This window comes from Leiobunum rupestre, chromosome 11, assembly GCF_980474605.1.
Source record: "Leiobunum rupestre chromosome 11, qqLeiRupe1.1.hap1, whole genome shotgun sequence".
NCBI classification, from domain to species: Eukaryota; Metazoa; Arthropoda; class Arachnida; order Opiliones; family Sclerosomatidae; genus Leiobunum; species Leiobunum rupestre.
In genome coordinates, this window is record NC_143394.1 from 29,838,731 (window position 1) to 29,865,205 (window position 26,475).

Consider the following 26,475-nt stretch of genomic DNA (forward strand, 5'->3'; position numbering starts at 1 on the left):
GCCAATTTTATTCGCGAGCGTCAATTTTCAGCGCGATAATTGTTTTTTTCGCTAAGTGGGAACTAGGCTTAAGTCTAGCGGAACGAAAAACTGATTGGAAGATCCCTTACTCGCAGCGAGCGAATCGCACTTTATCAACGAGACTAGTTCCCCTCGCGCCAAGAACGGCAGCTTCTCATTCCAAAAACCTGAGTTGGAGGAAAACGAGTAGTTTGCTTGGCAAAACGTGTTAGTGTGGAACACGCGGAGAGAAGCACGGGCTTCCGCGGCAGAATACCATCGCGATGGACTATGGCCAGTCGGGGTTACCATGATGGCATTACAGTGACCGCATACCAGCGTCCGGATTAACGTAATCCCTTTATCGAAGTCCAGACACTCTCTCCGTCGAGTCGGCACGTGCGCCATTTAGACACTTTCGCCTCGCAGTCTTAGCAACGTCCAAGCCCATTCTACCCTACGGATATTGTGTCCAGTTCATTGATGATATCCGCATCCATCCACGAGCCGGTTACATTTTGTTTTGACTACTGTTTTTTCAAGCTGGCCCGAGCGCGTTGAACCTAGCTCGAAGATATTGCAAGCTTCTCGAGTCGGATTCGCGAATTTGGATGCGTTTAGCGGATATTTTGAAACGGAAGATTTCGAGGTTGGTATCGTTATTTTATTTATTTATTTACTTAATTTATTGATATGTTAAATATTAAAAGTAATTTATTATGTTGTATAATTAGCGGATGTAATAATATGTAAACAAGAGAATGGGTTCGATGGTAAATACTATTCTTAGTTATGGCAATGCTTAAATTTAAAAAAATATGAACTTGATATGGTTAGTTTTGTATATTTATCGGTAATATATCTGTTCCGTCAAGCTAATTGTGGGATTTTATTTAAAACCCGATAGAGATATGATCGTGGGAATTTAGAAAAATAAAAAATTTTATTGTTAGATATTAGTACAGGAAATTTATACCAAATCCTATATTTTTTATCAACAATTATACACTTTCATCAACATTTATATACTTTAATCAACAATTATATAATTTTATCAACAATTATATAATTTTATAAAAAATTACATAATTTTTATGAACTATTATATGGTATTAATTAACATTTATATACTTCTTTATTCAACATTTATATACTTTTTTAATCAACATTTATATACTTTTTTAATCAACATTTATATACTTTTTTAACTTTTTTAAAAAACATTTAAATACTTTTTTAATCAACATTTATATTCTTTTTTAATCAACATTTATATACTTTTTTAATCTACAATTATATACTTTTATCGAAAATTGTATAATTTTGTATCTACAGTTATATATTTTTATCTAGAATTGTATAATTTTTAATCTAAATTATGTATATTTTTAATAACTCAGTCATATTCCAGTTCAATAATGGCTCCCAGAACCCTGAAACCCCAAAGATTGAACATTTCATCTATGGAAGGGTAACGGTTTACGAGCCCTATCCCGACTACCCATTAGACCACTTCAAGCTCATAAAATGGGCGCGTGACCTTGCTAATATCCTAAATAAAGAACCCATCCCGCATTATAACCTAATTTCATTACAGGCAGAGACACGTAAAAATATAGAATTCCAGATAGAACTAATCAGCTGCTCATTATAATTCCAAAACAAACAAATTAAGTACATCCGTTATCTGATAATGTAATTTAATACAGCCTATATTGATTCCTTGCCATAAAACGATGCCCGCAGTCATAATGACAAAGAAGCCATAATATATACAAGGTATCACTCAAATTAATGTTAGAAGCTATTGACGTGCTAAAAAATGTCAACCAAATTTTTTTAATATAAAGTATAGCGCGGTACATCAAAATAAAAATGTCGCTCCAGTTGGATGGGCAGGAGGAAGGCATTTGGACCCTCTCCTCTGCCAAATTTCTCAATCTGGCCTTCCGAAATCTCTCTAGCAAATCATTCCTTGAATAAATATTATCCCAATTTCATTATTCGGTCAATCTAAATTTATAATTTATGCCCTTCTGTTACGACAATATTTTTCATCCCCGTTCGTTTTCTCTATACGGTATAAAGGAAGACTTTTTGTATTTAAAAAAAACGGTCAAGTTAACACATCGTGTGAAAATTTGGTATTATTTTGTATAGGATTCTAGAACGGTTATCCTGGAAAATATTGGTCCAAAATGTTCCAGACAATACGCTTTTCTATATTACACGCGTCAATTGAAATGGGAGTCAAAAATATAAGCTCATCTTCCTTCATTTGGGTTTATAAGTAATTAAGAAAATTAATTTTTGAATAATTAACAAGCATCCAACCTATTTAGAAATTGTCACCAAAGACAAATTATTGGATTTCCTATAAGAAAAACCGCTTTCTCGGCGAGGTAGGCCCCTGGAAGTATTTATGAAATGGGGACATTCGAGGTACACACATAATTTCCAAAATCGACTCGAATGGAATGTCTAGTTGTATTTGACAATCATACAAGAAATATCATTTCTTCCTGGACGTATACAATTTCCTTTTTGTTGGGAACATCTTTGTTTCATCTTAAGCTAGTTAGATTAACGGGAGATATACGCTAACTGGATTCAGGTCATCCGTTTTACGAAACCACAATAGCGGGACTCATTGTAAAATCCGTAGGAACTCGATAAAAAAAATTAAACTATACACAATACTTGATAATAAAACACACTGTCTTAGAATCACAATAAGGAACCCCCATCGAGACCAATACGAGCAAAAAAATCCACAACAATCGGATGAGACTAGGAAGAAAATTAACGAATCAGTACCGAGACAAAACCATAATATGTCTTGAAAATTACGAAGTATAAAAGAAGATACAACCGAACAATACTAGGAAAGCGTTTGAACGGGGAGTCCCGCCCGCGACTGTACAGTCAGGTGAGGGTGTATATCTCCGTAGCCAGACGAGACGCTAAAAGAGGTCACGCAAAGGTTAAATTTATAGTTCCGGGTAGGCGTCGAAATCGAGTTGCGAAGAGATTCACCAAAGAGTATTTAGGAAAACTTCACACGTCACTGTATAGCTGCTAGCTATCTAAGTAGAAAATCAGGCCATCCAGGTATCCTGCCTTTCCAGGTGGAAAAACCTGCGAGTTATAAATAAAAATATCTTTGTTGGGAAGCCAGTGTACCGCCCTAGTACACTCTTACCGGAGACGTGTTTATTGTCGAGTGAAAGTTAAATGCCGGAAAGTTACGCGTATTCGTCCATTTCGTGCAAAAAGGCTATTGGATTCCTAATTTATTACGATTTACGACGCGTATGTGGTATCATTTCACTGTTTTCCGATCGTACGTTAGCGTTCCTAACCGACACCTACGGCCACTGTAGGTCGCTACGCTCTGTTTCCGCTTCGTGTCTACGGTCAGTCAATCGCCATTGGCGCAATTAATGGTCTTGCTAAGAAAGCATCTATGACCATGTGAGGCTGGCTTCCGGGTTAATTTGTCAAAAAATCTATTTTTCCCAATTACCTAATTGAGAAGATTACGGAATTTTGGTCCGCTCAAACGGGAACGTCAGAATGTTTTGGAGGCTTTGTGGAAGTCTAGAAGTACTAGTTTAAACGTCGAGCGTTCAGCTTCTCTAATTATACGCTTCCCCATTTTGCGATAAATATTCAGTTTTAAAGAACGGGTAACAAATTTATTTAACGCTAATCGACGTTTTTTTTTGTTGGAATTTATAAACCTTTTGAAAAAAATTTTCTCTCAAAGGCTTCTTTATGAAACTTTCAAAGCGCTGAATCGTAAAAAAATTGAAGTGAATTCTAATAACTATGTAGTTGTTGATTTAAATACTTAATGGAATAATTACGATTACCTTACGGTTGAATTACGATAAACATTACGATGTTGTCAATTTTTGAAGATTTATTATATATTTGTTATTTGTTAATTTGATAATTACGATAATATGATTACGATAGGGTTAAACTACGATAAATATTACGATGTTATCGATATTTTCTAATTTTAATATAATAATAATAATCAGCTATAGGCTAATATCCAAGGCATCAATTTCAGCCTGAGTCATCAAGCGACTTTTGAGGATTTTTTAAATATTCTGAATTTTCTATTCGTTTATGACTTAGGTCAATTTTTTACATTAACTGTTACTTTCAAAATGGGAAAATTTATTTCTAAAGAGACGAAGTGATTTTCAGTAAAATCATCGATCTAAATTTAATTTACGATTGGCAATTTGAACTGAAATTTGAAAGAAGATTTGAAAGAGTATACCATCTATCAAATTATTCCCAATTTGGTTGATTAAAATCTGCGATAATTATGTAAAATGTAGATAACGGCTGGAAATTCGTAAAATGGTGACGGAACGTTTTAAAAGTAGTCCATAAAATTTTACGAGGAAAAAAGTTGGCACACACGGACTGACGCCGCGCGAAATCCCACTATCTACACCAGCCACAAAAAACAAGTGAACTAGATCCTGTTCTTATAAGAGCGAAAAAAAAAAATTGGAGTATTGAATCCCTTTGGGCTAGATTCTTCCAAGATTTTTTCGTGAAAATAAACCATCTTTGAACGATGTTTTATTACTCAGTGTTCTTGTTTTTATTTACACGAATAGATTTGTCTAAAAAAAACACCCAATTCTTTAGCCATAACCTCTTTAGTTTTAAGATGGGCCGCTCATACCAGTTACGACTCCTCCCTTCTGAAGTTATTTTCATCAGTTTATTGCGCTCGTGGCGATTTTCACAATGATAACAACTTTCACTCAGAATGCCTCTCATAATGAGAGTAAATACGTCTATCACATTTCGTTTCAAGTATCTGTATAGAGGAAAAGTTCTTCCTTCAAAGTGACTTCATAATAATAAGTATTTTGTGGCGGTTGATTCGGTAGCTTCTATTTCTATTTTTTTATGAATTGAAGCAAAAACGTTATACAAAAGTCGATAAATTTGAAGCTATTGTTTTGACAAGCATAATCTAAACAATGGGTCGTATCAATTTTAAGCTATTTAAATACATATTTTTAAAACAAACAAATATTACGTTGAGCAAATTTATTGGGATATTTACTACGGCTATTTTTAAGTTAATTTCATTTTAAACAAGGTTAACATCGGTATGGCTACTCAGCACCGTAACCAGGATTTTATTTCAGGGGAGGGGGGGGGGCACGCAATTAAAAAAAATAAAAATAAAAAATTGTACATACAACCATACGTTTCAGGGGGGCACGGGTCAAGCCCCCCCCCGCCCCCCTGGTTACGGCTCTGTGGCTACTTCAGGGTAAATATATAGTAAATGCAGTCTTGGGAAAATTCCACGAAGCAAGGCCTAGGGGGCTGTTCACAAATTACGTAACGCAGAAAAACCACTTTTTGGACTCCCCCCCTCCCCCTCGTAACAAAGAGTAACAAATGGAAAGACCCCTCTTCTTAAATTACGTAACAAATATCGACCCCCCCTTAAATTATTATAGTACGTAACAACTAATATGCTGGTAATAAAGTACTATAAGATCAGGTACTAAATTTTGTTGTTTGTAATTTAAATTTGAAATTACAACTGTATTTTTATGTAAACCAATGAGAATGCTTATGTTTTTAATAATTGCGACTGTTTCTGAAAGTGATGAAAATTTTATTCTACGATATTAAAAATAAGATGTGTTACGTAACATTTTAGTGAACCCTCCCTCCCCCCACGTAACAATTCGTAACGCTTGCCAAACCTCCCCCCCTCCCCCCTACCACGTTACGTAATTTGTGAACAGCCCCTAGTTTGAAATCGTATAACCGGCACTTTAGGGGTAAATACGTATATTCAGGCAAAAGAAAAGTTACCAAATATGTTAAATTGGGGGTTTAAAAGCGGAATTTGCGAGTTACGAATACGCGCGTCAAAGTAACAGTGTTTAAAGCTAGTCATGTAGGTCGAAACTGTTTAGAAAGTTGGTAAAATGGGGAGGTAACAAAGCATAAACAGGAAACTCATTTCTATCGCCCGTTTTTCACTTTTATTCATTTTACACATTCCTTTTTTAAAATCTTTACAATTCTTTTTTTCTTTCTGGCCAAGCAACCGTTTTTAATAGACGTTCACACGCGCCAAAAAAGCACAAAACATTAGGAAGATACGCGGTGGTTTTCACGGTTCATGATTTAAATGTTATAAAAGGAAACTTAACCTTATATACAGCGTTAAGTCAACTAAGAGATATCTCTTTCCTCGAGTAACGCGTACACTTATAAATCCGTCTAGATGTCATGACCTTTTAATTGGGGTAGCTACATTTGTTCGAATTTCAATCGTCCGAACGGTGGAACAAATGTTCGAATTTCATTCGTCCGAACCGCCGAAATAAAAAATGTTTCAGTTCGAATTGGACAACTTGTTTGTTTCATTCGTTCGAATCAGTAGCATCACTTGCCCGAATTCTGTTGCTAAATTAGTATTTCGTATTGCTGTTTTTTTTTGGTCCGGATTTTTTTTAGTGCAAGAATTAAAAATAAAAAACTACATTGTAAATATCGTTGTTTGTTAGTAAGTGGGAATTGCGTTGAAAGTTATGGATATTTTAGGTTAGGTTAGGTTAGGTTAGGTTAGGTTCACGTTAATGTTACTATTTTCTTATATTAACAATATTTAAAAAAAAACAAATCCTAATGTTCTAAAAAACGGACACACGATTATTCGAATAAATGAAATTCGCCAGTAAAGTTAACATAAATTGAACGACTAAATCACCAACAAAAGTTGTTATAAATTTTTCGGGCAAATGAAATACGTTTTCGGACATACGATCCTGTTTTCCGGACATTTGTACCACCGTTCGGACAAATGAAATTCGAACAAATGTACCCAAATCTTTTAATTTCTATTAAAACTCCTCGACAAAGACTTACCGGGAGGGGAAGGGCAAATTTAAATTACAATAATTTTGGGAAATTTTTGGATTTCGAAGGATTGACCCTGTGGCGTTTTTTGATTCGGCAAAAACAATATTTTCCCAACCAGGAAAATACGGAAACATTTATTTTAAAACACGCTGGTTATACCTGAAATGTAAAAATGACGTATCGAGGTTGGTTACCCGCCCAAAACATCTTTGAAAAACGCCTAAAACTAGAATAATTTTAGGATTTAAAGACTAAAATTGCTCTAAGAGCTTTATCTATATTTAATAGAATAAATCGAATAGAATATGAGTGTAAACCGTGGCACAGTTACGCAGTTCTTTGTTTAGTCGGGATAGATTTCACGAAATTCCCCCTAGACATAACCAAATCAAAGATAATATATATTTAGTTAGAATTCCCGCAAGTATTTCGTGGGGTATAATATGGTTTTGCGTATCAATGGAAGAATATAATTTATCACTTACTAGAGAAGTATTCATAGAGGGGCTGTTCACATATTACGTAACGCAGAAAAACCACTTTTTGGACTCCCCCCTCCCCCTCGTAACAAAGAGTAACAAATGGAAAGACCCCTCTTCTTAAATTACGTAACAAATATCGAACCCCCCCCCTTAAATTATTATAGTACCTAACAACTAATATGCTGGTAATTAAGTACTATAAGATCAGGTACTAAATTTTGTTGTTTGTAATTTACATTTGAAATTACAACTGTATTTTTATGTAAACCAATGAAAATGCTTATGTTTTTAATAATTGCGACTGTTTCTGAAAGTGATGAAAATTTTATTCTACGATATTAAAAATAAGATGTGTTACGTAACATTTTAGTGAAGCCTCCCTCCCCCCCACGTAACAATTCGTAACGCTTGCCAAAACCCCCCTACCACGTTACGTAATTTGTGAACAGCCCCAGAGGCCATAAAAGTGAAACACGAATCATAGCCATCTCGAAGCAGTTTTGGAGATTACTCCGACCATAAGTAACATAATAACAATAAGTATGACAATTAACGAGATTTACAACTTAACTGATTTTCGTTATTGCGTAATCAAGATGTTTTCTCAGCAAAGAGCCCTCTAGTGTCTAAAATATGCGAGATTTCCGCTACGCCGAAATATCTGGTTTCCGATAGATAGGCGGAATGTTAGCCTCAAATGATAAAAATTATAAAAGTTTTTCTCGGCGCCACGAGCTCATGTTTTTTTATCACGCGTGATTCGCAAGCGGGCTTCAAAACAAAGCCGAAGCCCCTCGCGACTGCAGAACGTGCTCTCCGATATTAGGCTTAAATTTTTATCAAAAAGTAGTCATCCAAAACGGTAAGTCGCGAGTCCAAGTCACAGCTTGAAGAGAGTATCAGTGCCGAAAAAAGTTTCGTTTAGAAAATTAGCATTAAAGCAATAGGAAGTGTCATACTTATAGTTATTATGTTACTTATGCTCCGACTAATTATGTAAACTGTAGAAATTAAACTGCCTAAGAACATGACTTATTTAGAAGCCACATTCCCTTTGCCTTGATTTCGATTCCAAATGTTTAGAAGAAATTGTGTGAACCAGACTAAATCGTTAATCTGATTTAAACCGTTTTCTATTGCTTACAGGGCCACCAATAGCGGGCCAGTCAAATATAAGTTCCCGGGCCCCAAGAGAGCCGTTACTACTGGATATAACTATACATTTTCGGAGTGAAACCCGGGAAAAATATAAATAAACACGTGCCCCTAGCAGGGGCCTCTTAAGGCATGGGCTAAGTGGGCTACAGCCCACGACCCCCAGCCAGTTTTGGGGCCCCGGAAAGGCCAGCCATACAGCCTCTACTCTACGGATACGGGTTTTGTTTGTTAAATATTATTTATGCTCATTTAATATTATGTATCTATTAGTTACGTCTAAAGTAATTTGACTCTTCGCCACATCGCGTATCATACGGTACCAACAATTTATAAAACGTAACAGCGAGTCACTGTCAGTAAAAATCTAATTTTCAGTAGGCCTATGTTATACTTTTGAAATTAAACGTTTTGGTTTGATTATTGTGTAGTTAAATTTAGACAACGGACATACGAAGGCTTACCGTTGGGGATCGCAAAGGTCTTAGGAAATAATTTAGCCCAGGGCCCCAAAAGGTCTTCAGACGGGCCTGGCCCCTAGGCTGTACGGGCCCCGGTAATTTGTACCGGCCTCCCCTCTCTTGCCGGGCCTTTATAGTAATATCGGCGTGACGTTTGTCGACGTCAACCATACTTTTTCCTATAGATAAAAAAACTGCCTTCAAAATAGCTACCATTGCTTAAGTTACGGAGCGATACTACTAGTCATTAAAAAGTCATTACATAAAATCAAGAACATATTCGGGTTATCAGAGAACATTTGTGATAATATGTTTCGCTTCAGAAAAATACTTCAAGCAAATAACATTAGAAGTATAAGCAGAAAAATACTTCAAGCAAATAACATTAGAAGTATAAGCAGAAAAATACTTCAAGCAAATAACATTAGAAGTATAAGCAGAAAAATACTTCAAGCAAATAACATTAGAAGTATAAGCAGAAAAATACTTCAAGCAAATAACATTAGAAGTATAAGCAGAAAAATACTTCAAGCAAATAACATTAGAAGTATAAGCAGAAAAATACTTCAAGCAAATAACATTAGAAGTATAAGCAGAAAAATACTTCAAGCAAATAACATTAGAAGTATAAGCAGAAAAATACTTCAAGCAAATAACATTAGAAGTATAAGCAGAAAATACTTCAAGCAAATAACATTAGAAGTATAAGCAGAAAAATACTTCAAGCAAATAACATTAGAAGTATAAGCAGAAAAATACTTCAAGCAAATAACATTAGAAGTATAAGCAGAAAAATACTTCAAGCAAATAACATTAGAAGTATAAGCAGAAAATACTTCAAGCAAATAACATTAGAAGTATAAGCTGAAAAATACTTCAAGCAAATAACATTAGAAGTATAAGCTGAAAAATACTTCAAGCAAATAACATTAGAAGTATAAGCTGAAAAATACTTCAAGCAAATAACATTAGAAGTATAAGCTGAAAAATACTTCAAGCAAATAACATTAGAAGTATAAGCAGAAAAATACTTCAAGCAAATAACATTAGAAGTATAAGCAGAAAAATACTTCAAGCAAATAACATTAGAAGTATAAGCAGAAAAATACTTCAAGCAAATAACATTAGAAGTATAAGCAGAAAAATACTTCAAGCAAATAACATTAGAAGTATAAGCAGAAAAATACTTCAAGCAAATAACATTAGAAGTATAAGCAGAAAAATACTTCAAGCAAATAACATTAGAAGTATAAGCAGAAAAATACTTCAAGCAAATAACATTAGAAGTATAAGCAGAAAAATACTTCAAGCAAATAACATTAGAAGTATAAGCAGAAAAATACTTCAAGCAAATAACATTAGAAGTATAAGCAGAAAAATACTTCAAGCAAATAACATTAGAAGTATAAGCAGAAAAATACTTCAAGCAAATAACATTAGAAGTATAAGCAGAAAAATACTTCAAGCAAATAACATTAGAAGTATAAGCAGAAAAATACTTCAAGCAAATAACATTAGAAGTATAAGCAGAAAAATACTTCAAGCAAATAACATTAGAAGTATAAGCAGAAAAATACTTCAAGCAAATAACATTAGAAGTATAAGCAGAAAAATACTTCAAGCAAATAACATTAGAAGTATAAGCAGAAAAATACTTCAAGCAAATAACATTAGAAGTATAAGCAGAAAAATACTTCAAGCAAATAACATTAGAAGTATAAGCAGAAAAATACTTCAAGCAAATAACATTAGAAGTATAAGCAGAAAAATACTTCAAGCAAATAACATTAGAAGTATAAGCAGAAAAATACTTCAAGCAAATAACATTAGAAGTATAAGCAGAAAAATACTTCAAGCAAATAACATTAGAAGTATAAGCAGAAAAATACTTCAAGCAAATAACATTAGAAGTATAAGCAGAAAATACTTCAAGCAAATAACATTAGAAGTATAAGCAGAAAATACTTCAAGCAAATAACATTAGAAGTATAAGCAGAAAAATACTTCAAGCAAATAACATTAGAAGTATAAGCAGAAAAATACTTCAAGCAAATAACATTAGAAGTATAAGCAGAAAAATACTTCAAGCAAATAACATTAGAAGTATAAGCAGAAAAATACTTCAAGCAAATAACATTAGAAGTATAAGCAGAAAAATACTTCAAGCAAATAACATTAGAAGTATAAGCAGAAAAATACTTCAAGCAAATAACATTAGAAGTATACGCAGAAAAATACTTCAAGCAAATAACATTAGAAGTATAAGCAGAAAAATACTTCAAGCAAATAACATTAGAAGTATAAGCAGAAAAATACTTCAAGCAAATAACATTAGAAGTATAAGCAGAAAAATACTTCAAGCAAATAACATTAGAAGTATAAGCAGAAAAATACTTCAAGCAAATAACATTAGAAGTATAAGCAGAAAAATACTTCAAGCAAATAACATTAGAAGTATAAGCAGAAAAATACTTCAAGCAAATAACATTAGAAGTATAAGCAGAAAAATACTTCAAGCAAATAACATTAGAAGTATAAGCAGAAAAATACTTCAAGCAAATAACATTAGAAGTATAAGCAGAAAATACTTCAAGCAAATAACATTAGAAGTATAAGCAGAAAAATACTTCAAGCAAATAACATTAGAAGTATAAGCAGAAAAATACTTCAAGCAAATAACATTAGAAGTATAAGCAGAAAAATACTTCAAGCAAATAACATTAGAAGTATAAGCAGAAAAATACTTCAAGCAAATAACATTAGAAGTATAAGCAGAAAAATACTTCAAGCAAATAACATTAGAAGTATAAGCAGAAAAATACTTCAAGCAAATAACATTAGAAGTATAAGCAGAAAAATACTTCAAGCAAATAACATTAGAAGTATAAGCAGAAAAATACTTCAAGCAAATAACATTAGAAGTATAAGCAGAAAATACTTCAAGCAAATAACATTAGAAGTATAAGCAGAAAAATACTTCAAGCAAATAACATTAGAAGTATAAGCAGAAAAATACTTCAAGCAAATAACATTAGAAGTATAAGCAGAAAAATACTTCAAGCAAATAACATTAGAAGTATAAGCAGAAAAATACTTCAAGCAAATAACATTAGAAGTATAAGCAGAAAAATACTTCAAGCAAATAACATTAGAAGTATAAGCAGAAAAATACTTCAAGCAAATAACATTAGAAGTATAAGCAGAAAAATACTTCAAGCAAATAACATTAGAAGTATAAGCAGAAAAATACTTCAAGCAAATAACATTAGAAGTATAAGCAGAAAAATACTTCAAGCAAATAACATTAGAAGTATAAGCAGAAAAATACTTCAAGCAAATAACATTAGAAGTATAAGCAGAAAAATACTTCAAGCAAATAACATTAGAAGTATAAGCAGAAAAATACTTCAAGCAAATAACATTAGAAGTATAAGCAGAAAAATACTTCAAGCAAATAACATTAGAAGTATAAGCAGAAAAATACTTCAAGCAAATAACATTAGAAGTATAAGCAGAAAAATACTTCAAGCAAATAACATTAGAAGTATAAGCAGAAAAATACTTCAAGCAAATAACATTAGAAGTATAAGCAGAAAAATACTTCAAGCAAATAACATTAGAAGTATAAGCAGAAAAATACTTCAAGCAAATAACATTAGAAGTATAAGCAGAAAAATACTTCAAGCAAATAACATTAGAAGTATAAGCAGAAAAATACTTCAAGCAAATAACATTAGAAGTATAAGCAGAAAAATACTTCAAGCAAATAACATTAGAAGTATAAGCAGAAAAATACTTCAAGCAAATAACATTAGAAGTATAAGCAGAAAAATACTTCAAGCAAATAACATTAGAAGTATAAGCAGAAAAATACTTCAAGCAAATAACATTAGAAGTATAAGCAGAAAAATACTTCAAGCAAATAACATTAGAAGTATAAGCAGAAAAATACTTCAAGCAAATAACATTAGAAGTATAAGCAGAAAAATACTTCAAGCAAATAACATTAGAAGTATAAGCAGAAAAATACTTCAAGCAAATAACATTAGAAGTATAAGCAGAAAAATACTTCAAGCAAATAACATTAGAAGTATAAGCAGAAAAATACTTCAAGCAAATAACATTAGAAGTATAAGCAGAAAAATACTTCAAGCAAATAACATTAGAAGTATAAGCAGAAAAATACTTCAAGCAAATAACATTAGAAGTATAAGCAGAAAAATACTTCAAGCAAATAACATTAGAAGTATAAGCAGAAAAATACTTCAAGCAAATAACATTAGAAGTATAAGCAGAAAAATACTTCAAGCAAATAACATTAGAAGTATAAGCAGAAAAATACTTCAAGCAAATAACATTAGAAGTATAAGCAGAAAAATACTTCAAGCAAATAACATTAGAAGTATAAGCAGAAAAATACTTCAAGCAAATAACATTAGAAGTATAAGCAGAAAATACTTCAAGCAAATAACATTAGAAGTATAAGCAGAAAATACTTCAAGCAAATAACATTAGAAGTATAAGCAGAAAAATACTTCAAGCAAATAACATTAGAAGTATAAGCAGAAAAATACTTCAAGCAAATAACATTAGAAGTATAAGCAGAAAAATACTTCAAGCAAATAACATTAGAAGTATAAGCAGAAAAATACTTCAAGCAAATAACATTAGAAGTATAAGCAGAAAAATACTTCAAGCAAATAACATTAGAAGTATAAGCAGAAAAATACTTCAAGCAAATAACATTAGAAGTATACGCAGAAAAATACTTCAAGCAAATAACATTAGAAGTATAAGCAGAAAAATACTTCAAGCAAATAACATTAGAAGTATAAGCAGAAAAATACTTCAAGCAAATAACATTAGAAGTATAAGCAGAAAAATACTTCAAGCAAATAACATTAGAAGTATAAGCAGAAAAATACTTCAAGCAAATAACATTAGAAGTATAAGCAGAAAAATACTTCAAGCAAATAACATTAGAAGTATAAGCAGAAAAATACTTCAAGCAAATAACATTAGAAGTATAAGCAGAAAAATACTTCAAGCAAATAACATTAGAAGTATAAGCAGAAAAATACTTCAAGCAAATAACATTAGAAGTATAAGCAGAAAATACTTCAAGCAAATAACATTAGAAGTATAAGCAGAAAAATACTTCAAGCAAATAACATTAGAAGTATAAGCAGAAAAATACTTCAAGCAAATAACATTAGAAGTATAAGCAGAAAAATACTTCAAGCAAATAACATTAGAAGTATAAGCAGAAAAATACTTCAAGCAAATAACATTAGAAGTATAAGCAGAAAAATACTTCAAGCAAATAACATTAGAAGTATAAGCAGAAAAATACTTCAAGCAAATAACATTAGAAGTATAAGCAGAAAAATACTTCAAGCAAATAACATTAGAAGTATAAGCAGAAAAATACTTCAAGCAAATAACATTAGAAGTATAAGCAGAAAATACTTCAAGCAAATAACATTAGAAGTATAAGCAGAAAAATACTTCAAGCAAATAACATTAGAAGTATAAGCAGAAAAATACTTCAAGCAAATAACATTAGAAGTATAAGCAGAAAAATACTTCAAGCAAATAACATTAGAAGTATAAGCAGAAAAATACTTCAAGCAAATAACATTAGAAGTATAAGCAGAAAAATACTTCAAGCAAATAAAATTAGAAGTATAAGCAGAAAAATACTTCAAGCAAATAACATTAGAAGTATAAGCAGAAAAATACTTCAAGCAAATAACATTAGAAGTATAAGCAGAAAAATACTTCAAGCAAATAACATTAGAAGTATAAGCAGAAAATACTTCAAGCAAATAACATTAGAAGTATAAGCAGAAAAATACTTCAAGCAAATAACATTAGAAGTATAAGCAGAAAAATACTTCAAGCAAATAACATTAGAAGTATAAGCAGAAAAATACTTCAAGCAAATAACATTAGAAGTATAAGCAGAAAAATACTTCAAGCAAATAACATTAGAAGTATAAGCAGAAAAATACTTCAAGCAAATAACATTAGAAGTATAAGCAGAAAAATACTTCAAGCAAATAACATTAGAAGTATAAGCAGAAAAATACTTCAAGCAAATAACATTAGAAGTATAAGCAGAAAAATACTTCAAGCAAATAACATTAGAAGTATAAGCAGAAAAATACTTCAAGCAAATAACATTAGAAGTATAAGCAGAAAAATACTTCAAGCAAATAACATTAGAAGTATAAGCAGAAAAATACTTCAAGCAAATAACATTAGAAGTATAAGCAGAAAAATACTTCAAGCAAATAACATTAGAAGTATGAGCAGAAAAATACTTCAAGCAAATAACATTAGAAGTATAAGCAGAAAAATACTTCAAGCAAATAACATTAGAAGTATAAGCAGAAAAATACTTCAAGCAAATAACATTAGAAGTATAAGCAGAAAAATACTTCAAGCAAATAACATTAGAAGTATAAGCAGAAAAATACTTCAAGCAAATAACATTAGAAGTATAAGCAGAAAAATACTTCAAGCAAATAACATTAGAAGTATAAGCAGAAAAATACTTCAAGCAAATAACATTAGAAGTATAAGCAGAAAAATACTTCAAGCAAATAACATTAGAAGTATAAGCAGAAAAATACTTCAAGCAAATAACATTAGAAGTATGAGCAGAAAAATACTTCAATACAAAAGCCATAGTATATTTCTGGTATAATCTTCTAGTAACAGTCTTTCAAATATAATTAGATGTTTGGAAAATACAAAAGATCAGATAAACAATACTATCGTTAGTCAGTTGTCTACTGGAGATCCCGACAAATTACTATATATACAAAAAGGCTGCCAAAACACCTCAAAACCGATCGGAAGTAATTATGCAAAATTATGAGCAATGTCGGTTGTCGCGCGCTTAAAAAGGACGCAAATCAAACCATCATCGTGACCTAGATGATTCAGTCACAGGCGATTAGCAAATTATCCGACTAAAATGCCGAACTCGCCGAGCACCTACCGCTCGAGTGGACTTTGCGTGAAATTATATTCTAACAACGCGCCGTAATTTCTCACCCCAAAATCAATAAATTTCGGGTTCCAAAACGCCCCAGAATATCGAGAAAACAGATGAATTTCCTGCTCCATTGAACAAAAGCCTACACATTTTTCTCTTTCCACATAAAGTCGAGATGCTAGAACTTAAAAATTGGGAACGTTTATGGCGAAGTGATTCTAACTTCCGGGTGTATTAAACGAACGACGAGCGTGACTCGCGGCGGGGAAAAAAGGAAACCGGTTTTTGACTTCTTTCGTATACCCTGAAGGCGGATGGATGTTCAATTTCATCCAAATTCATATTGATGCTTGTAAATGTCAACGAAAGCGTCCTTAGATGACCCCTGCAGGTTTCACTCGTTACCTTCGAGGCTTAGCTCAATTTGCGAATTATATTAACGGCTTAAACTATCCCTCAAAGATTTAGTGGGGCAAAGGTGAATTTGAAAAATAAGGCTAGATTGTTTTAACGCAACGAGTTTTGATAATTTTCCAATTTTTTCCGGAATTTTATACTAGTTTAACCTGATGGAAATTATAAATTATCGAACGTGATTTTTATAAATACTTTTTCATAAAATATTTAACAGAAATCTATCATAAAAATTTCCAAACTGAAATATTTCAGACAGTTTTGATATTTCAATGGAAATAGAAATTCCCCACTGAAAGAACAATGATTTCATTGGAAATAGGATGCAATGAGTAATCGATCGGGTCGCTGTTCCTATGACCAAATACTCCGTCTTTTTGGGTTTAACATTTCTTTAGACACGCTGGAAATACAACAAAAAAACCCTAGCAAAATATCCCATTCTATTTTTTCTGGGTCAATTTTTTCTTTCTTTAAGGTATTTCTGGGGGTGTTTTCGGTCGGGATTTCCTTCAACGTCGATGACCTCTTAGAAATAAAACGTCCAAATGCGAAAGAAACGAAACGTTATATTTCATCGTGGTCAAAACCTAATAAATCGTTCTATGAATTCTTTTAATTGCAATCATTGATTGAATTCTTTCGATCGGCTAATTTTACGTAATTAGAGGGCTAATTATTACTGGGTTTCATCGAGGAAACTAAGAATAAAAAGTTTTAGCTTCTGGACGTCAAATTAGGTCTATTTACAGTCCGCAAATGGGTTACTTCATTTAAAATAAGAGAATTAAATCAAAATGTTTTATCATATAATACGAAAATTTTAATAGACGTTTTTCAACTACAATAGTGTCAATAACTATATATCCCACAAAGAAAACGTAAAAGACGATAAATACAAGTAAACCTGTTAGAAATAATATAAATCCATAAAAGTAGAACAACAATGAAGTCCAAATGTTGATGGTGGGATTCGTTTTTGTCAGCGGCAGAGACCCAGATTCGCGGTGTCATCAACAACGCATATTTTAAACAGAATGGGTTTTCTTCTCGAAATGAAGAAATCAGACACGATCTATCATTATAATGGAACAAAACGAGGAAACAGAACCAAACAAACAGCCCTGAGCGTACAGGGATCGCCGGGGTTACGGGATATCTGATTTAACCTTCGGGGTCAGTAGAATCAGTCCAGTGGAATATGCCAAATATAAAAGTGATTTTTGGCATTTGGGTTTTCGCTTCTTAGTCAGCGTGACCTATTTTCATTTTTAAGGGTTATCTCTCTCAATTGGGAGAGGATCCGTCCAGTGGGTGCCTATTAAGAGCGCAAAATTTTGCATAGCCTACTTCGCGAAACGTGCAAATTTCATTAATGGAAAGGAAACTGTACAAATGTTCACGTCTCTAGAAAAGGGGCTCTTTGGTGTTCGAACTGTTCGAACTGTTACGTATTAAAGGCACCATTTCTATATAACTGGGTTAGCGTGTTCAATTGCCCGTGTCATTTAGTTTGCTTCGTTGTACACGGCAGAATTGGACGCCCCCAACAAATCTGTAATAATCGTCTTTGAAGTAATCGCGGTTATTGATTTGGGTTGAGATACGTTTAAATATTTAATAAGCACCTCCACACGGTGACCAATAACACTTGATATTTATTTTATTAATTAGTAATCGAAACATTTCGCATTTGTTTATTAATTTTATAAAGAGTTATAATCGAAAATATAAGTGCACTTCGCGAAAATGAAAATTGCACAAACTATGAACCATAACGATGAAAAAAATATTATAAGTCCTCCAATTTCTGTCAAAAACAGGGGATTAACTCAGTTCGTAACGCATTATTCAGTTCGTAACGCTGGATAATGAATAAATTACTGGAGTTACATTTGTTACATAAAGAAGTGACGGTAGTTAAAAACATACTTTAACAAAAAATAATCAGCATATCCATTTGTAAATAGCTGTATATTTAACTACTTAATATCGAAGTTTATGGTTAAAATTTCCAAATTTCCATTTTTAAAATACCTAAAATATCGATTATTTACATTTTAAAAATACCTAAAATATATCGATTATTTACATTTTAAAAATACCTAAAATATATCAATTATTTACATTTTTAAAATACCTAAAATTTATCAATTATTTACATTTTTAAAATACCTAAAATTTATCAATTATTTACATTTTTAAAATACCTAAAATTTATCTATTTCTTTGATTACTATCTTTCAAATTAGAGAAGATGATATCATGTAATACTTCTAATATAACCCAACGCTGCTCAAAATATACATAACTGACATTAACTACTCGAGATAAAAATCGACTGCACCAAAACCAATTTTGTCCCAATTAAACAGAAATATGCCGTGGTTTCCAATTCACATAAGAAAAGGTTAAAAATGAAAATATCAACCTCCGTATAATATTTCTTAACTGAGTTTTTCAAGACAATATATGTCGAAAAACAAGGGTGCTCCCCGCTTGACTATAGCAAGAACAAGAGTCCTCGAAAAAAAGGCATACATCGTGACATTAAATATAGGATGCGCTCCACTAAATATTAAATACTGTGATCGGTGGTTTAGGAGTATACTATTATTATTGACCGCGCCATTAAGTCGCTTTTCCCACTTTGAAGATGAGCTATCATTAGTAACATTCTAAAGCAAAATACGCGGATTATACGCCCTTTTACAAACACTGAAACATCTGCTAGCGGCGAATGAAATTACTATAGTCAGGTACCACATCCGGTCTACAACACGAAGTGGACACTAATTTCGGGTTATACACTAAAACGCCCATTTCTACTATGTAAAAAATATATTGTAAATATTTCGACTTCTTCCAAATAAATATTATGTTTTTGTTTGACAGGGTTCGAGCCCCTTGCCATGGTCAGCGATCCATGGACAAAGTATCGCTGTTCACCTCGCGTTCTAGCGAGGTCACCGACAACCTTAAGTTCAAGCTTTTGCAGGACGACTGTAACCTTCCTCCTAGTTATTCTAATTACATCGATATTGGGACAAGCTGACGCTCAAGCGCACAGCTACGCTTCAGGTATAGTCAATTCATAAGTCTTTATGTTATTCCATAAGTATGACTATTCATATTTTAAAACGTCTACACTGACTCTTCGTCTAAGTTTCGCGTCTCGCGTAGAATTTAACCGCGCCATGCTAGGGGGCGATTTTACTCTATTAATAGCTATCAGTAAAATATTGACCAAAGAGACACACTTTTCTAAATATCGTCGCCGTTAAAACAAAACCACGTAACTTGAGATATATGGTTTTGTAAAAATGGACACATTTAGATTCTACACCCTAATTTCCGTATATAACATTAAAAACATTAATAGGTGGCAATTGAATTTCTTTTTTTAAATCGAGAAAACATTTAAACGTATCTTTGATATTCACAACGCATATCGCGCAAAAGCACGTATCTTGCTTATTTTCAGCTCCTATTTCACTTCATGATGCGAAACCACGTATCTCTAAAAGTTCTCCTTTAGCAAAATATTTTTAAATTAAAATCTCATAAATTCAATATTGAAACGAGATTATTTAACTATAAAATTAACTCACATGTAAAAACCTAACACGCGATTTCACAAGTCCCTGCAAAATTAAAAATCTATTTTTCTCAAAAAGGCCACCGAAAAGATACGTGGTTTAGTTTTAACGGCGATGATATATTAGTGCCTTATTGTCTATCCTTTCACTTCACAAAAACAAATACACCATATGAGTAACGCGTGAGATAAAATTTCACTCTCAGTGTAGTTTTTCCTTCTTCCAGAAAGTATCGCTCAAAACTACCACCTCATTGATCTAAAAGCGAAACTTAAAAAAATAATTTTTAAACGGGGTAAATAAGAAACTCGTTTTGAGAATCCGAGCTATTTTTAACTGCCTGACTGTCCCGAATCACGAGATTGCAGTGTCCAATTTCTTTTATATATTTTTCCACCTGACTAAAGAGAAGATATAACCGAAACAGAATGAGCAAACAGGTACCAGTAAGGCCTGTTCCAACCCATTATTTCGTTGCGGGTTCATTTTACGACCTGAATGAACAAATATTTTCGGGATATTCGCGTGGCGAAATTTTTCCTTTTATAAATATATAAGAACTAAATTCCGTTTACGCGGCGGCAAGTAGCTTTTTTAAAGTGGCCATTTCTATTTTTATGGCACGCAGATATCCAATTATTGTTTAGTGGTAGTGTCAGTTTTTATGGTACCAATGATGACGAGGAAATGAAGGTACTTAAATTGCGCTTTCGCACAATCGACAAAAATAATGGGCAATTTTAATTAAAGGTGTCGGGTTTGAACTCGATAGGTAATGAATTAATTGTACGAAAACAATGGGCTTTATTAAAATATAAAATAATAGGTACTATTTTTAGAATATTTAAATTAAAACTGGTTCACTTTGAATATCCAATAGGGAATTGCGTTAGAAAAAGATAAATTAATTGTAAAACGTGTATACCCCATACATATAATATAATTAAATTTAAAAATTATTTTACCGAATAATGTGCTAGGTAACGAAAGCGGTAGCTGTAGAGGAGAAGGAGGCGAGACTGGGCAATGTACCTTCGCCCTTTTCTGCCTACTGTCCGGTGGTCAATCCCATGGCTCCTGCGGAAGCAGCCTTTTCTACACCTGTTGCGCGCCCAGGCTGATCACCATCCGGCAGTCACCACCGGCGGCGCCATCTAGGAGACAACCGGCAGCAGTTTACACGGCCCCGGCTGTTTCCTACCCGACCACCTACCACCCCAACTACCAACACCGTCAAAGCAGTTCCAGTAGTGGCAGCTACCAATACCCGCAGAGCAACTCCGTCTCGGGTAACAGCTATCCCAGAGCTCCCCGTCCACCCGCCAACGCAGTGGGCCGTACCAGGGCTCACAGCGACAACAGCTACGCCTCTTTCCGACAACGCATCGGCTACATTGTCGAAAGTAAGAAATTGTTTCTTCTATTTTATTGGTACGGTACAGAAACTAATTTAGATTTATTTGATCTTCGAAACAGGTTGCGGCAAGCCAATTCCGAAGCCACAAAGCAGGATCGTAGGCGGACAAGACGCTTTGTATGGGGAGTTCCCCTGGCAAGCTCATATCAAAATATCCAGACAACAATGTGGTGGCGCTCTAGTCAGTGCCTATTTCGTGCTGACGGCAGCTCACTGCGTCTACAAGTACGTTAGAGCAAACCGACAAATACGGGATAACACACTCAACGTTAAACCCGTGTTTCCAAATGGGCGAAACTGAGTGTAGCGGCCCTCCGGTATATACCTCCCCATGGGAAAATTTTAGCACGGCCCTGCTCTTAGCTATTGAAGACTTATTACTTAGATATACGTTAACCTAACATTGCTCCCTATTGAGTGTACCGTATCTTATTTGTTGGTCTAAGCCGTTACTTAAGGTAGAAAAAATATCGAAAGAAAATATTGAAATTGTTCTTCTATCGGGATATAGAGCCCGTTTGAGCGACATCACGATAATCTTGGGCGCGTACGACATCCAGGACCAGAGGCACCAGTTGTACCCCGCCCATTACCTCAGGCCAGTCGAGAAGATCATCCACCCTTACTTTCGATTCTCGCCCTCTCACCCGGACCGATACGACGTGGCGTTGCTGCGTCTGGAGAAGGCCATCCATTTCCAGGACCACATCCTGCCCATCTGTCTGCCTCCTCCCCACAAAGAGTTCCAAGGATGGAGAGCCTTGGTCACCGGCTGGGGGAAAACGGATCCCACCTTGTGTAAGCCCGTCGCGTTCTATTTCCGTAACAAACAGACGTATTAATTTGAAAGATCTTTCTTTTCGTAGCTGGAAACCGATACGGCACTAGACTTTTGCAAAAGGTGGACGTACCCATCATAGCTAACGAAGAATGCGAAAGATGGCATCGTACCAGAGGAATTAATCTCAAAATCTATCCCGAAATGATGTGCGCCGGATACGAAGTTGGCCTCAAAGACGCCTGCGTGGTGAGTACAATTACATTCTAGAGACAAAGACCCTAAGGGACCGTAAAACGTATTTTCATCTTTTCACGTCTTAGGGCGACTCGGGAGGACCATTAATTACGTACGTCGATGGTCGATGGACGTTAGTAGGAGTCACCTCAGCTGGATTTGGCTGCGCGCAATCCCGACAGGTATGTTTAATGGAATCCGTGTTTTTAGAAAAATAAGCTATTGACCATAAATATTTTCTCGCAGCCCGGCATATACCATCGCGTTCCTACAACGGTTGATTGGATCTATACGAACATTTACTGAACGGACACAAATAAATCGCGAAACAAAATGGCCAAAATAAAGTCATATATGGCGGTAGTGCCAAAGGAGGACCCCGCCGCTGCAGTCTGCCCCCTTCGATTTCGTCTTGTCAAAAAACAATAAAAGATACAAGAAAGTCAAAGAAAGCGAGATTATATATAAAAGCTGAATCACCGTGTTAATCTTGAGCCATGTTAATAAGTAATGTAGATTAGATTTTTTCACCTTTCGTGTGTCCTCGAGAAATATGGACCCCGAGAAACTCTGATTTGACTATTCAGTTCTTTGATTATTTTTGATATTTTTATCTACTGTTTACTATTTGCAATTGAAATGCCTCGTGAAACGAGGATCGTTACATTGCGCTTTTTGTTAATAAAGTTGCTTGAAAGATATATTTTGTGCCTAATTTTTAGTAGAAATGATTAGGAATTCTATTGCTACTTTACAACCAGTGTTATACTTTTTACAAACGTTTGACCATTAGTGCTAAATATTCTACACTAGAAACGATTCACGACGTTAGTGGTAAAGCGGACACTTTTACAGATTCTTCGAGTTTGCTCAATTAAAAGAAGTTAAATTATTAAAAACAGAAGGAATTACTTTTATTATTAAAGATTAGATTTTTTTGAAGACGGTATTTAAATTTGGCCTTGGGTTGTTAGGTTTATGCCCACTAGCGCAGTTCCCATTTGCGCGGTTTCCCAAAAGCGCAGTTCTCAAAAGCGCAGTGTCCCAAAAGCGCGGTTCCCATTTGCGCAGTTCCAAATAGCGCGGTTTCCTGTTTGCGCACTTTCCCGTTTGCGCACTTTCCCGAAAGCGTGGGGCCTCATGTGGTTTTCCACCGCCACAGTTTCCCATTAAAAAACAAAGAGTCAAAAAATTTTCAAGTTTAATCCCTTATTTTATTCCCAAAAATAAACTATACACACCTAACCTAACCTAATCATTCCATATTCAAAGTTATAATGTATACACTGAAATTTGGATATTTAATCGAAATTATCGAAATATATTTCGAACTCGGATTTCCTGAACAGCAGTCGGACGCTTTACCTCGAGACCATCATGGGTGGTTGGAATCTCCTTTAAATTTCCTTTGGTTTATTTTCATTAATTTTTATATACATATACGTAATAATCGAAACCGCGCTTTTGGGAAACCGCGCTATTGGGAACTGCGCTTTTGGGAACTGCGCTTTTGATAACTGCGCTTTTGATAACTGCGCTTTTGGGAAACCGCGCAAATGGGAACTGCGCTAACGGGAACTGCGCTAATAGGCATATACCGGTTGTTATAATAAATTTAAACGGATAACCGCCATTTTAAAATTGAATTTTCGCGTCGTCAGACTTACACACCTAAAACAAACGATTATCTCCTGTATAAGTATTACACTGTGTAAAAAACCATTATCAACTGCAACTACACTGAATTCAACTAGTGTAGTTTAGATCCATCTAATCGTCTACACCTATTCTGAATTTAAAATTATATGAATGGTTATTGTATAATAATTAGTGAGATAGAGCCAAGCCTCAGTTAACAGAATTGAACAGATTAGATCCGAGATATACAGACCATCAAACGTCCACTGTGGATAGAGCTCAAGAGATGGTTCACAAGGTACAGAGACGATCATCGTTGCCGTATATAGAAGAGCAATGTACAGGAGAGAAGTGCGAAAAACCAAATGCAAACAGGAGGCAGTGCATGGATGTCGTTACTGGCACCACAATGTAGTGCATAACAATAGCCCGATGAAATGGAGCAACGTGCAATATACTATCGTATCAGGATTATTCTATCACGTTTGATTCAATCTATTATGTTGTTTAAAGTGATAGACATGTAGTAATTTAAATATATACTTTTATTAGTTAAAGCATGCGATCATGATTTATGACCTAGTCTGTGTGACAACTACATAAGAACTGATGGTCTTGATGGTTAGGGCATCGTTCTACCCGTAGCACTCCTGGTGGATTAATCTAACATAACAATAAACCATATAACAATGATTAAACCCCTTTGGAACCTGTCTTATTTTATGAGCAGTGGGATGCGTAAAATCAACGAGTTATAATATCAACTTTCAAGTAATGGATCGTTTGGTACCACCAATGCTATCAATAGCAGCAGAGGTATTAGAACAATTCGTTCCTAGGTAATTCCTTGAGAAGACAGAAAAAGCCCCAATCCTGAAGAAGAATCGGGGGTATTTGAGAACCAACGTTAAGTTTGCCGGTGGTCAATCGGACAATGAAGTTCGAATGCAGTGCGGTATTATTCATCGTTCGCAGTACCAACTACAGGTGTTCCCACCTTTACGAATGCAATAAGTATAAGTACTCAGACAGCACTAAATACTTGGTAAAATTAACCAGAGCAAAAGCAATAAGCACAAATGAAAGAATGGCCCCACTATTTCCTTCGCAGCCCGAGTTCAGAGCCCGGACTACTCTAGCAGATCAGTCAACACCATCAGCGTTGTCAGATCATTCAGTGTTCAGAGCCCAGGCCACGTTTTCAGAACAATCAGTGGCACCAGCATTGCCACATTCAGCAGCGGCTATGTACAGCCAGACAAGTTTCTCAGAGCAGTCAGTAGCAGTAGCATTGCCATCTCTGCCTGCGACAATAGCTGAGACAGTAAAGTGATCAATATAGATGCAGCAATCGGGGGAAAACCAGAGAAGTAGCAACAGACAATGTGCTGGGTGAGACACCCGAGAACGGGTCCAACAGAAAAGCGATCAACTACCAGCTATCAAAGGAGAAAACCGGCCCGGCAAAATATCGAGTGTGTATAAAAACTATTTTCAGGAGTGAATGACTCCTGCTATTTTAAATTGACAATATAAATAAAACTTAAAAGGGAATGCCTTATGTTGTGCTTGTACATCGTTATATTTTATTCAACTGATAAATCTTGTTATATTTGTATTAATGAATCTTTATCAAACAACCAAACCAAACAAAAAGATTTGTCTTTTCTTCGGGTAACTCGTAAAGGTCTATTCACTTGAGCCAAATTTTTTTCAAAACGTTGATGGCTAGCTCGGGTCGCAAACCATGTTGCTCCTTGTGAATGGAGAAAATATTTTTACAATATGTTGACCTCACACAGCGGCGTAAATACGTCAATGTGGTTCATTGGGGCCCACCCCAGTAATGGGGCCCATAAACTTTACTTACGACGTTAGTCGACTGTCCGATCGGCTGTCTCACGAAACAACGCCGTATACATATATATTTTTATAGGGTGTATTACCGTTATGTCATTATCCCGATATTGGAAGCCAACGCACCCAATCGCGTACATTGGAACACAAAAAATTGAAATGTCACAGGGGCCCATTTTCTTATCTTGCATTGTGGCCACTGCCTCACAAAATCTTTTTTCGGTCAAGTTTTGTAGACAACTAGCAAATAATGAACATCAAACTATGTATTATACCTAGTTTAACTCGAAATGAAACTAGCCTAATCTTATATAATATACATTCAGTGTGCCCTATATGTGAGCAGTCCATTGCAATTTATAGTGAAATTCTTCGCCAATTATTGCATGGCGGTCGCTATTCAGCAGACATCTTTTACGCTCGGGCCCGTTGAATTCCAATTAGCAAATCAAGCATGCTTACAACACCAACGTTTCCTAACCGCCAGGGTTGGCAAGAACC

General features: G+C 34.3%; 1 protein-coding gene across 1 annotated transcript; it reads left to right on the forward strand.

The window, feature by feature from the left end:
• Positions 1 to 636: 636 nt before the first annotated feature.
• On the forward strand, positions 637 to 23,030 carry LOC149922206 (serine protease 27-like). The gene is made up of 8 exons (XM_090162261.1): positions 637 to 649; positions 19,344 to 19,529; positions 21,028 to 21,450; positions 21,524 to 21,689; positions 21,976 to 22,262; positions 22,331 to 22,491; positions 22,566 to 22,661; positions 22,726 to 23,030. Exons 2-8 carry the CDS (start codon positions 19,361 to 19,363, stop codon positions 22,783 to 22,785), a joined length of 1,362 nt encoding a protein of 453 aa, XP_090018387.1. The 5' UTR covers positions 637 to 649; positions 19,344 to 19,360; the 3' UTR covers positions 22,786 to 23,030.
• The last annotated feature ends 3,445 nt before the right edge of the window (positions 23,031 to 26,475 follow it).

Coding starts and splice junctions, on each gene's coding strand:
- LOC149922206 (XM_090162261.1), top strand. CDS start 19,361: ATGGTCAGCGATCCATGGACAAAGTATCGCTGTTCACCTCGCGTTCTA. Junction 21,451..21,523: donor CATCGGCTACATTGTCGAAA/GTAAGAAATTGT, acceptor TCTTCGAAACAG/GTTGCGGCAAGCCAATTCCG. Junction 22,662..22,725: donor GCTGCGCGCAATCCCGACAG/GTATGTTTAATG, acceptor ATTTTCTCGCAG/CCCGGCATATACCATCGCGT.